The sequence below is a fragment of the Mustela nigripes genome, chromosome 3, assembly GCF_022355385.1.
Source record: "Mustela nigripes isolate SB6536 chromosome 3, MUSNIG.SB6536, whole genome shotgun sequence".
NCBI classification, from domain to species: Eukaryota; Metazoa; Chordata; class Mammalia; order Carnivora; family Mustelidae; genus Mustela; species Mustela nigripes.
Window position 1 is genome coordinate 88,548,883 of NC_081559.1, and position 13,505 is coordinate 88,562,387.

Sequence of the window (13,505 nt, forward strand, 5' to 3'; positions counted from 1 at the left end):
TATGCCTAGTTGGTTAAGAATCCTTAAGCACTTGCTGTTTAGAGAGACTTGAACAAGATGCAGGAGGCAGGAAAGGGAGGATGGTAGGGAATAGAAATAGGACCATAGATATTAATAAAATTTAAGATGAAAGTTTTCTTTTCAATGAATACTTAATAGTTTCCTGTTTTTGATCCAGTGAAGGTGATTTGTGTAGCTGAGCTCAGAACTCTTAATCTGTTCATTAAAAACCATGTTACCAAACTAATTCTTTGTTAAAATAGTGAAAAAGACATAAACTTTTTATTCTTTAAAGTCCATTTCACATCTTTGCAAAAATATCCAAGGATTTCTAGCCTTAATATTATCTTTTAAAATTAAAAATTAGATACTAAGTTTGATGTTTTATGTCTGTCACTATTAAAGCAACTTTGAATTTTGACTTTCAGTTAGTGCATTTGGTTCTCCCTTTCCAAAATAATTATCTACTTCCAAAATTTGAAGAAAAAAAAAGTTTTCTTCTAGGGGAAAAAATTACCAACAATAAATCTGCTTAGAAATGATGCCTATTTTCCTTGTAGATCAAGATGAATGTGCTATTTATGGCGCATGCAGCCAGACCTGCATAAATACATATGGTTCCTATGCCTGCAGTTGTGTGGAGGGCTACATAATGCAGCCAGACAACAGATCTTGCAAAGCCAAAAATGGTAAGTTATAATTTTTTTTTGTCCTTGTAGAATTTCTTGTTTCCCTTTTGCAGTTCCTTTTCACTAGAAATGTAATACAGTGCTATGGACTTGGAAGAAATAGATTTTTCCTTCATTTTAATTCACTGATGTATACCTAAAAATCCAGAGCAGTTATTTCAGTTGTCACTGATCATCACAAAACTCCTTCCATTACAGGAAGTTTCTAGTTCTGAAAAACCCGTTCCAAAGAAATGGATTAATGGATCTGAGTTAGCCATCTCTCTCCCACACTAGGCAATAGATTCCTAACTGCTTTCTTTGAGCTCCTGCTTTCCCACCAAAATTCATACTCAGCATAATAAAGTGATCTCCTAAAATGTAAGCCAAATCATGTCATTCTCATGCTTAAAATCGCCCAATTAAATTTACTTATCTTGAGAATAAAATCCAAACTTCTCACAATGCATGTAAGGATCTAATGCTGGGGTATCATTTACCTTATCCATCTCACTTATTGCTACTCTCTGTTCATCACTCATCTGCCATACTGGTTTCCTTGTCCTTCTTCTACCGCATTGCTCTTGCTTCCTGTTCCACTTCCTGTTTTATTTGCCTGCAGTGCTTTTCCCTGTGATATTCACATTCTTATCATTCAAGTCTTAGCTAAAATGGCAACATTCAGAGTGACCTTCGCTGACCATTCTGCTTAACGGTGGATACCCTCTCCATTGCTATCTTATTTCCCAATTTTATTTATTTATGCATTCCTACTCAATCACTATATGATTTTTCACTTTTATTTTCTTTATATCCCTACCTTTTGAAATGAACTCATTATGTATTTGTTTATCATCTGATTTCTCCAGAATAACGAGAGTGTTATGAGAGTATGGAACTTGTCAGTTTTGTTTATTGTTGTTTACTGATATCTGATCATAGCCTGGAACACATAGGTACTTGATGAATATTTGTGGAAGCAAGGAAGGGAGAAGAGAAAGAAGGGAACAAGGAAAGAAAAGAAAAAAAAGGAATAAACTTCTCTTTCTGGTTAAAATTACTAAAATGAACGTTGCTCTTTTAAGTGTTTGAATTTCATGTTTTTTTTTTTTAAATTTTTTATTTTTTATGTTTTAACACTGTCTTCCTTTTGCTTTGTCCCTGCAAATAAAGCCTATAGTTTCTACACAGCATTCAGCCTACAGTAAACACTCAATGAATATTGATGATTTGGTAATGAAATAGCCTTGAGATGTGCTAGTAATAAAAGGATAAATCTATTGTTTTGTGGGCTGAATTAAGAATAATACAAGGAGGGTGCCTGGGTGGCTCAGTGGGTTAAGCCGCTGCCTTCGGCTCAGGTCATGATCTCAGGGTCCTGGGATCGAGTCCCACATCGGGCTCTCTGCTCAGCAGGGAGCCTGCTTCCTCCTCTCTCTCTCTCTGCCTGCCTCTCTGCCTACTTGTGATCTCTCTCTGTCAAATAAATAAATAAAATCTTTAAAAAAAAAAAAGAATAATACAAGGAGATATTTACATGCTGTTCCATCTAGCTTCTTTCAACTTTTCTGAAATCTGGTTTCATTTTATGGATTTTAAAATTATGCTATTTTGATAAATTAATTGAATGTCCCCCACACCCTTTTATTAGTGAGTGGAAAAGTAGGCATGAGACGGGATTCTCTTTTTTGAAACCAGATTGAACAAACCATTGGATTTGCTCAGCAAGCTGCCACAGCTATTTCTTTACAACATAACCTCATGCTGTACTTTCAACAATTTCCCTGAGTGTGTTCAGTTATTAACTAAACATATTTTATACCAAATTAGAAAAAACTCTCCTACTTCTTAGTTTATTTCTTTGAATTACTGACTTGGTTTGTGAAGCCCTACTTATGTTTCGGAGGCAATCCCTGAGAAAAATTAAGTCAATCGTATGTTCTTTTTGTCTACCACTAAGAGTTCTGATTTAAAGTATTGATGGGCTGAAGATGTAGAAGGCTTGTTCTTTGCTGTTTCTATTGATCCACACAATATCACTGTGGCTATACAGGGAGGGTGTAATGTGATAAACCTTACACAGAGGCATTTCCTCTCTTTCTACGTGGAGAAGGTATCTGCCAATAACAGAATGTAACCAGGGAGGGATGCTACCTGCTAATGTAATGCTGACTCAAGGAGATTTGATGACTCCAGAATTGATAATAGGACATATAAAAACCTCCACCTCTTGGTAGCTGGCTTGATGACAGTATTGGTCTATAGAGTTTAAAAAATACAGTTTTTATGGGAATGTTCCTGGTTTTTGTAGTTTTAGAAAAAAATGAGTTACTGGTAAGGCAGTAAATGGCACAATTCTAGAACATATACTGACTAGTTCTAAAGGTCACATTGGATAGTTGAACCAATGTATTCGTACAAATTCACAAGGAAAACTATCAGTTTTCTTTTAGCTGTCTCAAATTGATAACAAATGAACCATAGGATATTTTGGCTTCAGGTATATACAATTTTATATAATGCATCAACCTTACAATTTTGTGGTGATTTTATCATATTATAGTGCTGCCATAACTGAGGTGCTAGGAAAATGTTTTAAATTAAACTCCATTTGTCTCAAATCTTTGCCATTCTCCTTTTCCTTTACCTGGCTGCTTAGATTGGGTCCACTTTTTTCTTCCTCTCCAATCCTATCCTAATGGGCTCTGGAACCTACCTTTATCTCCCAGGAAAGCCAGAGTTCCAGGTGTCTCAGAAGTTGGGAGCATGGGAAACTATGGGATATTAGAACAAGCTGGCCCAGAACCCTGGATGTGTGTAAAATATCTATAGGCTTTAGAAGTAAAAAAAAAAAAAAAAAGAAGAAGAATGAAAGAAAGAAATATCAAGCCCAAAGGATATGGTGGGAAGCTAGTACTAGACTCAATAGGAGGATTCTGTAAAGGTCTTACTAGATGATAGAGGGGACAATAAAAAGGATCTTAGGAGATTTGCCTTTTATGTGAAGGCAGAGAGAGGCAGAGTCAATTGTCTAAGAATCTGCTTATAAATTTCAGCATGGAAGAACATCGTGGTCACTCTCCAACTGTTCACCCCAGAACTTACTTCAGGGGTCTTATTTCCAATGTAACAATTAATAGTAATTAGGTAAATTAATCTAAATTAATCGATTATCCCTCCTTTGTAACATAATATCTAAATCCAGGTAAAATTCATAAGCCTTAAGAGTACCTTCAGGAAATAATTCTAGTGAGGGGGAGGGGATTTTAGACCCTGTGGCAGATGGGGGAAGTAATCAATGTTAGGCAGGAGGCCTTTTCATTGCTGCTAATTAATGCAATGCAGACAAATTCTTTTCTTTTCTACCCTCTGTAAGATTGACTTGACTACTGCAATGTAGAGTCAATCATTCAGGGCTGGGAGGAACTCAAAGGTAATTTAGTCCAACTATCCATTTGCTATCAAAATAAATAATTTCCAAATGGAAGAGAATTTTAAATGTACATTTAAAGATAATTTTAAGTACTTGATAGTTCTGTGTAAGAGGAGACATACTGGAATATGAATGTCATAATGGAGTGTTCATAACTGGGATGCGACTCACATTAAAAGCTCGTAGTTTTTGAACTAAACATTAGGATTTCTCATTTGATTATTTAAAAATAATCATTAAGGGGTTCCTGGGTGACTCAGTTGGTGAAGTGACTGTGTTATGCTCAGGTCATGATCTTGTGGTCCTGGTATTGAGTCCCACATCAGGCTCCCTGCTAAGCTTCTCCCTCTTCCACTCTCCCTGCCTGTGTTCCCTCTCTCTATGTCAAATAGATAAATAAAATCTTAAAAATAAATAAATAAAAATAATCATTAAAAAAAATATATATATACATATATATACTATATATACATATATATGTATATATATATAGTAAAACTTCCTACTTCCCATATGATTTTAATTTTGTTTTTTTTTGTTTGTTTTTTGAGATTAGAGTTCTAGAGAGTTGTCAAAGCTGAAAATGGGAAGGGTTTTTTTTTTTCATTTTTTAAAAATTTAATTTAGCTTCTTTTAACTGATTTAGACCAATTTTGATTAGAAATATGCATTAAATGTAGGCAACAAGGGCTAAAAGTGGACACTTGTAGAACCTGTAAAAATGAAAGTAATGGCCGAGGCTGTCTAACTTATGAACTGTTGCCAGTTTTACTCCTGATCAATTCAGGCTCATTGGACTGTACTTTTCAGTCTCCTAACCACTCGCTGAAGGCAGGCATTTAACCCAGTTTAAAAGTCTGCAGGACCAATAGGACTCTACTGACTGCACTAAAGCAGTCCGGAACAAAGAGCACTAAATAATTATATGCTCATCAGTGTAGAGGCCCTGCAGTAAGTGGCACCATGAGAGAGAAAGTGTATACCTCTTTGCCATGTAGCAACTAGAGTAGTGAGAGAAGAGAGCCCATTAAATAACTTCAGGATTCTATTACAGTTTATACTGTGCTATTCACTGATTGGAACGATGGGGAGACCATTTAGGCAATAGAAATACAAATAAGAAATACAAATCATAATCCCCATATAATCCATGGAAACAAATCCTAGATGATGCTAAAGAATGTGTTCATACCACTCACTGCTTTCTTTGCTGGTATTCATAAAAAGAAAGAGAGAAAGAAAGCAAAATATAATGTCCTATGGCTCCTACACCTAACCTCCAACTCTATTATTATCTAATGTATTTTTTAAAATTTCCTTTTAGAAGGTAGAGGAAACATTCATGGTTTTCTGCCAGGGGAGTTCTGCTTATAGGGAGAATAGGCAGGTGCCTGTCTAGAGAGGGAGGTGTTCTTTGTTTATATCATAGTCTGTGCAGCCACTTGAAATGCTTGGAATTCAGTAGTTACAATATAATTGCCTGCCTGATTTTTTTTTTTTTTAAAGAAAGCACTCCATATTAAAATGTAAGTATTCTTAGGAAGGGTGACATATTAAATCTTAGTAACCTTAATAATTTATGAGACTAGTGGATCAAATCTCTTTCAGTATACCATCTGGCTAAGAATGGCTCCCAGCAGAATGATAGGTGATTATGTCTTCACATACAAAGACTCACTATTCATAGTTTTTACTATTTTTAGGTAGTCCAAGGGTCTAGTTCTTGTACAATTCGTCATTTTATTGAGACACAACTGAGAATGGTATTTGATGACATGATAGTATATGAGACTGTGAGATAGGAGTGAGCCTAGTGGACCATAACCTTAGTAACCCAGATTTGTTGTTCCTTGTGCCTTCATGTATGCACAGAGGGAATGATAGACACTGTGGTAAACAGTAGATGGCAGAGAAGTAGCTCAGTGCCTAGAACAGAGTATGTGGTTGGTAAGTGGTTTTTTTGTTGGTGGTGGTTTTTATTTTTTTGTTTGTTTTGTTTTGTTTTGTTTTAGATGCTGTAAGGAATTTTGTGAACATTCAGAAAGCAGAATAGGGGACTAGGATTTTGAGAATTAATGAAAGGAATGCCAGGAGGCTGGAAGAGAGTGCTGTGAAGTGTGTAAACCTGGTGATTCACAGACCTGTATCCCTGGGGATAAAAATATATGTTTATAAAAAATAAAAAATTATGTTAAAAAACAAACAAACAAACAAACAAACAAATAAACTGAGATATTTTACTAGTTTTATCCTGTTATTCAAGGTTCATGCTACCTTTGCCGTAGTATAGATACTGGAGTGGTTTGGGAAGACGCGCATAATCTCCACAACTGTGCCCTCTTCCCCAAGGCCCTCCTCAGGTAAACATCTAATTCTAGTGTTCTTACTATGGAAATACAGTTGCAGAACAAGATACTTTGCCTGCAGTCAGGCAGTATTGCTTAAAATCTCTGTCCTAGAGAAATACTAGAGCTTCCCAGGTTGCATTTGAAAACCGAGCCTGGCCATTGAACTTATTTCTCTATTTTCTGCACTATTCATACCCTACATCTTTTCTGGCTCTTTACTTAGATGGAAATCACATTCCGTGACAGAACAGGGCAATGGTTTCTGATAGAATTTCCATTACCAAAATTAAATATCACACTTTTATTTTTTCCATCCAAACACTATTAATGAGTATGCCACGTTAAGGTATGAAAGTACTCATGAATATTCTATGTGTGTTTTTCTGTTTTTTGTTTTGTTTTGTTTTTGCTAGAGGACATTACTTTCACAGTCTAGCACCTTTCTTCACATCTTAAACAGAGAATGTAACTATGGTGTCTTATGTGTCATGACGCCTTTGATTTATTGAGAGTGTAAGAAAATATCAGACACAGAAAAAAATGCATGTTCTTCCATTTGCTTTACTACTTAACATCATAAATGCAATCTAGCTAAGGACTTCTTTGTATGGGTATAAAGAATCTCATGGCCACATTTATAGGCTCTAGATTTGACAAATGATAAACTTTATTTTTACAAATGGACAACATATAGGTATAAATTTCTATCATATTATGTAATTTTTTGTGGAAAGGCTACAGATCTATTAGTTAAATTCTCAATTTAGAATATGTGATAGATCATACATGCTCTCCAGTTCCTTTTTTGTCTTAAAATTAGACATATAGTGAAAATTAAAAACAAATGAGCACATTTAAATTCATAGAATTAGAAGTTGCTTAATTTTAAGATGAGGCGAGGATACATATATATATAGATATCTATAGATTTAGATTTAGATATATATCTACATCTATCTGTATAGATAGATGTAGATATATCTATACAGATAGATGTAGATATATATATACAGATAGATGTAGATATATATCTATATCTATATATATACCTATATCTATACATCTACATCTATTTATATCTCTATATCTATGTCTATCTATGTACAAAACTTCTCTATTACTTTGCGGAAAGTAGAAGTATATAGCAATTAAAATATTCAGGGAAAAAAAAAGGGAAAAAAGAGAATATTTTCCCCTTTCTAATAAGACAAAAAGTTTTATTTGTTTTGTTGTGTTTCCGTTTTTGTTTTTTTCAGAGTGCCTTCAAGGCATCCTCTGTATCAATAGCAACCAACAGAGAAATATCCACAGTTAGAGAATACCTCTCGGGCACTCCTCCCAGTAGAGTCCATGCTTCCCTTGACTTTGATTACTGATACTCTGTGTATTCTCCTGTTTCAAGATGATTAGAGTCATTTTAGTCCTGAGAAAAGAAAATCCATTGTGTTGATTGTATTTTTAAATGTATGTGAGACTTTCTTCTTAGCACGAGGACTCACAAAGCCTCCATCTGTGCTTTCTATGACAGGTAAAACTTGCCAAAATCGTAGATAAGTTATATCTTAATAGTCTTGAGAAGTTTAGAACAACATACCATCAAATTGCAAATGATATATCTAGTAAAGTAGCTAGAAGTTTGGTATATAATCACTATTGAATACTTAGAACTAATCTGTCTTTTTAAATGCAAAGTAGAAAATTGGAGTCTTGTCAGAAAACAGTGAAATACATTAAAGGACCTTTTCCTTTTCCACCTCTAGATAATGAATTTTCACATACCTACCTCTCTTTCTCCTTATTCTAACATGATGATTTTGTTTCATATTTACTCAAGAAAACAGAAGTAATCAAAAGAGAACTTTCTCTCCCTGAACTTTATTAAATCTACCAATCTGTATCTAGAACTAATCACCCTGCCTTCTTCTTCTTTGAATGGAAGTATACACTGTGCTCCTATCTAAGGCCAATCCCTGCCATTAGGCATCAATCCCATCTACTCTTGCCTATTCAAGAATTAGACTCATACAGTGGTCTTCTCTGTTCCTCAAATCATCAGTATTTTGACTCCCCTGGATCATTCTCTTGAGTATACAAGCTTATTGTAAAGATGGTATAAAACAACTTTCTTGAAACCTATATTGCTCTTCAGCTACTCCATTTTTCTTTTCCCTTTATAGAATAACTCACAGGAAGGATTTTTTTCTTTCTCTACTTCCTCCCCTTCTGTCTTAAACCCACTTAAATCGTTTTACATTCTTATGACTCACTTATACCTCTACTGTCAGGGTTACAAGTGATCTCCAGTTGCCTAGGCATTCAGTCATCAATCCTTAGCACACAACTGGTCCTTGTCTCCTTTTTGAATATGTCCCTTCATAAAGTAGTGCATTTTAGAGTCTTCCTTTTAGCTTACTGGGAAATTTTTTCTCAGTTTATTTTGCTGCATTATCCTCATTATTTTTGGAATGATCCAGTGTTTAGTTGTTTGAAAAATCTCTTCCTTTGGTGATTTCATAAGTACTCTCATCTTGTATTGTGACTTTAAAAACACATTCTCTTCCATGATTTGCTAAGATATCTAGAGACTGAGACTTGAGAGTTTTAGTCACAGCCCTGACTTCATTGTTGAACATCAAACTCGCTTGGATATCGAAGTCCAAATCAATATCTCGTTTAGAAATTAAATAGAAATATCAAACTTTTTGTGTCCCAGAATTTTGATCCCCTCTCCTGACAGTGGTGTACTTCACCCTCTACCCATTCACCCAGTTGTTCAAGCCAAAACATTGGAGTCATCCTTGCTCCATTCTTTCTCTCAAATCCTTGATTCAAACTTTTAGGTGTATTCTAAATTAGACTACTCTCTTTAAGGAGCAAGCCTGCATCTTTATCTGCATGCTTTATCTTTCTTCATAGAATCTATCACTGCCAAACAATATTAAATAGTATTTGTTTGCTTATTGTCTGCTTCCTTCAATAAAATGTAAGCTCTATAAAAACAGAGATTCTCTAGCTTTGTTACCCACTATATTGCTAACATCTAGAGCAGTGCCTGACAGAAACTAGCCATGTTAAAAAAAAATATATATATATATATATATTTGTTAAATGAATAAATAAAATGAACAAATACTAAGACTGTACTTTCTCTCTCAGGGAAAAATTAAATGTGTTTTTTTTTGTTTTTAACACACCCATCCTTTCAAAAAGGGACTATTTATGAATAGGAGTTATTTAAAGGCAATTTTTAAATGATCCAACATCTATTACAATTTGAACTCAATTATTAGCAATTTTGAACTTCGATGGACATATCTGAATTTGGGGAAACAGTATTTCTATAGCTAAGATAGTTATTGTCCTATAATTAGGAAGATGATGAAGAGATTAAAAGGGGCCACCTCTCAGTAACCAATCTTAATTGGTACCCCTAGACCATCTGCTACTTCTAATATTCTCCAATAACCTAAAATTTGAATGAATTATCCTCTGAGAGTTTGAAATTTACTAACATAACCCTTTAGTAATCAGTTAAATCTCTTTCATTTTGCTGATTAAAAATCACAATGCATTATTTATTTCATTTTACTTACTGAACTTTGAATACAGTATCATTCTTAAATTTGAAAATTCAGTAAAATACCTTTAGAAACACTGGAGAGTCATATCCAAGCATCCCTCCATGGGTCATTCATTTATTGAATGATGAACATGTGCCAGGTAAGGTTTTCCAGATAATAGGGGAGATTATGTCCTTGTTCTGGTAGACCAGCTCTTTAAAAACAAAGAAACTATGAAAGCTGTTCATTTGCAAAATGAAAAGCTTTTTTGTGTGTGTGCATGACATGATATTACTGACTTAAATTGTTTCTGTAAAATGGTCCTTTTCCCTCAGAAACAGCATATCTCATCACTTTTTAATCATAACATTTCAAATTGAAATATACTCTAAAAGAAGGTACTTGCATTTCATTAATAAGGTGTAAATAACAAAAAAGTTCAAACCGTTAAGAAGTCTGTGGCTAATGCAGGTGGATAACTAGTTTACCTGATGAGTTTTTATGATGCCAAAGACAAGATTACAAAACACAATACTATACTAATAATATGCCAACACTAAATTCCTCATCATCTCTTAAAGCCAACTCTACTTTCTTTCCTGTTTCTTTTAATAATACCAGTATTCTCCCCATCACTCCCCTCTAAAATTTCTGCATAATTCTGAACTCCATGTCCCTTATTGTCTATATAATTTAGAACATGTAATTCATTACATGAATCCATCTCTACTTAAGAACTCAACACCCCCTATTTTAGATTCTCATTACCTATTTTCTGAGAAATTAAAATAGCATCTCTGTATCAATAGTGCCAATATCCAAAGCCTATGTCCACAAGTTTTTCTTTTTTATTGTGTTATGTTAGTCACCATACAGTACATTATTAGTTTCTGATGCATGTTCCATGATCCCAGTGCTCCATGCAATCCATGCCCTCCTTGATACCAACCACCAGGCTCATCCATCCTCCCAATTCCCTCCTTTCTAAAACCCTTCATTTGTTTCCCAGAGTTCATAGTCTCTAATGGTTTGTCTCCTACTCTATTTATCCCTCTTCATTTTTCCCTTCCTTCTCCTAATGTCCTCCATGTGATTCCTTACGTTCCATAAATAAGTGAAACCATATGATAATTGACTTTCTCTGCTTGACTTATTTCACTTAGCCTAATCTCCTCCAGTCCCATCCACGTTGATGCAGAAGTTGGGTATTCATCCTTTCTGATGTCTGAGTAATATTACATTGTGTATATGGACAACATCTTCTTTCCAGTTGTCTGCTGAAGGGCATCTTGGCTCTTTCCACAGTTCAGCTACTGTGGACATTGCTGCTATGAACACTGGGGTACAGATGGCCCTTCTTTTCACTACATCTGTATCTTTGGAGTCAATACCCAGCAGTACAATTGCTAGGTCATAGGGTAGCTCTACTTTTAATATTTTGAGGATCCTCCACACTCTTTTCCAAAGTGGCTGCACCATCTTGCATTCCTACTAACAGTGTAAGAGGGTTCCTCTTTTTCCACAACCTCCCCAACATTTTTTGTTTCTTGTCTTGCAAATTTTTGCCATTTTAACTGGTGTAAGATGGTATCTCAATTGTACACAAGTTTTTCTTAAAAAGTTTGGATTGTCTTCTTTGTAATTAAAAACAAGATTAATAACAAGGTCTCTTTACACAATAGAGGATGTAGTATGTTCTGGTGATTCTCTGGGACTTAAATTTCTCCTCATAGTGTCTGCTTCCAATAGGACTGTTGGCATACATAGCCATTCTTTATGCACTTCATCAGTCTAAACAGGAACAAAGATACCTTTTTCTTTCCCCTAACTCCTTTCCAACCTCACTCCAGAATGTGGTAACTTTGCATATTTATTACCTTCCTGTCTGATATGAATTATACTATATAACACTTTTTAAATTTATTTCTTTATTAATAATTTATTTATTAATAATAATTAATAATATTTAATTAATTTATTTTTTAATTTAATTTTTAGATTTTTAAAATTTCTTTTTAGTGTAACAGAATTCATTGTTTATGCACCAAACCCAGTGCTCCATACAATACGTGCCCTCCATAATACCCACCACCTGGCTCCCCCGACCTCCCACCCCTTGCCCCTCCAAAACCCTCAGATTGTTTTTCAGAGTCTATAGTCTCTCATAGTTCATCTCCCCCTCCAATTTACCTCAACTCCATTCTCCTCTCCATCTCTCCATGTTATTTCTTAAGCTCCACAAATAAATGAAATCATATGATAATTGACTCTCTCTGCTTGACTTATTTCACTCAACATAATCTCTTCCAGTCCCATCCATGTTGATACAAAAGTTGGGTATTCATCCTTTCTGATGGAGACGTAATACTCCATAGTGTATATGGACCACATCTTCCTTATCCATTTGTCTGCATGAAAAAATGTTTATTATCACTAGTTGTCAGGGAGATTCAAATCAAAACTACACTGAGATACCACCTTACACCATTTAGAATGGCCAATATTAACAAGACAGGAAACAACGTGTGTTGGAAAGAACATGGAGAAAGGGGAACCCTCTTACACTGTTGGTGGGAATGCAAGTTGGTGAAAGATGGATTCTTAACCCACTGAGCCACCCAGGCACCCCAGAATTATACCATACTTCTTTAAAAGTAAAAGTGAGTTGTGGGAATTCGGAGGCAGAGAGAAACCATGAGAGACTATGGACTCTGAGAAACAAACTGAGGGTTTTGGAGGGAGGGGGTTGGGTATTAGGGAGGGCACATATTGCATGGAGCTCTGGGTGTGGTGCATAAACAATTAATTTTGGAACACTGAAAAAAAAATTTACATAAAAAGATTTAAAAAAAAGTAAAATTGAAAACAATTTAAAAATTTAATGGGAAATGTGTCCACCCATATAGTTTTCTAAGTGTAATTTCCAGCTTGATCTTAAAGCACAGTTTTGATCACAATATACTTTCTTTCTAAAATTTATGTAGTTTCCCAGTGCACCCCAAATTAAAAATAAGTTTATCATCTTGACATTCAATGACTTATATATGCAGTCTTTCCTAAACATAATTTCTCAGCTACTGCAACCTCAGAGTTTGAATCCAGTTCTTTTTATTTGGTGGCTATCTGATCTTAAGCAAGTTACTTAACTTTAATTAACTTCATTTTCTTACGCATAAAATGTAGGTAATGATAGCACCTGATTAATAGATATGTTGTAATAAACTAATAAATGTAAATCATGTATTATAGTGTCTGGCTCCTAAGATATACTCAAAAGAGTTTAACCATGTTACTATCATTATGAATTACTTTGACCATTCATGCATGCTCTACCCTCCAGGAAACTGAAAAGTGAGGTCACATATTCTAGTCCTTATATCTATGCTTTTTTTTTAAATTTTTTTATTTTTTATAAACATATATTTTTATCCCCAAGGGTACAGGTCTGTGAATCACCAGGTTTACACACTTCACAGCACTCACCAAAGCACATACC

General features: G+C 34.7%; 1 protein-coding gene across 1 annotated transcript in view; it reads left to right on the top strand.

Moving 5' to 3' along the window:
• The window catches only part of LRP1B (LDL receptor related protein 1B), a 2,002,169-nt gene that overhangs the window by 909,551 nt on the left and 1,079,113 nt on the right, over positions 1 to 13,505 (top strand). Inside the window, exon 5 of the mRNA XM_059394361.1 lies at positions 561 to 689. Coding sequence (XP_059250344.1) covers positions 561 to 689 — 129 coding nt within the window. The remainder of the gene's footprint in view (positions 1 to 560; positions 690 to 13,505) is intronic.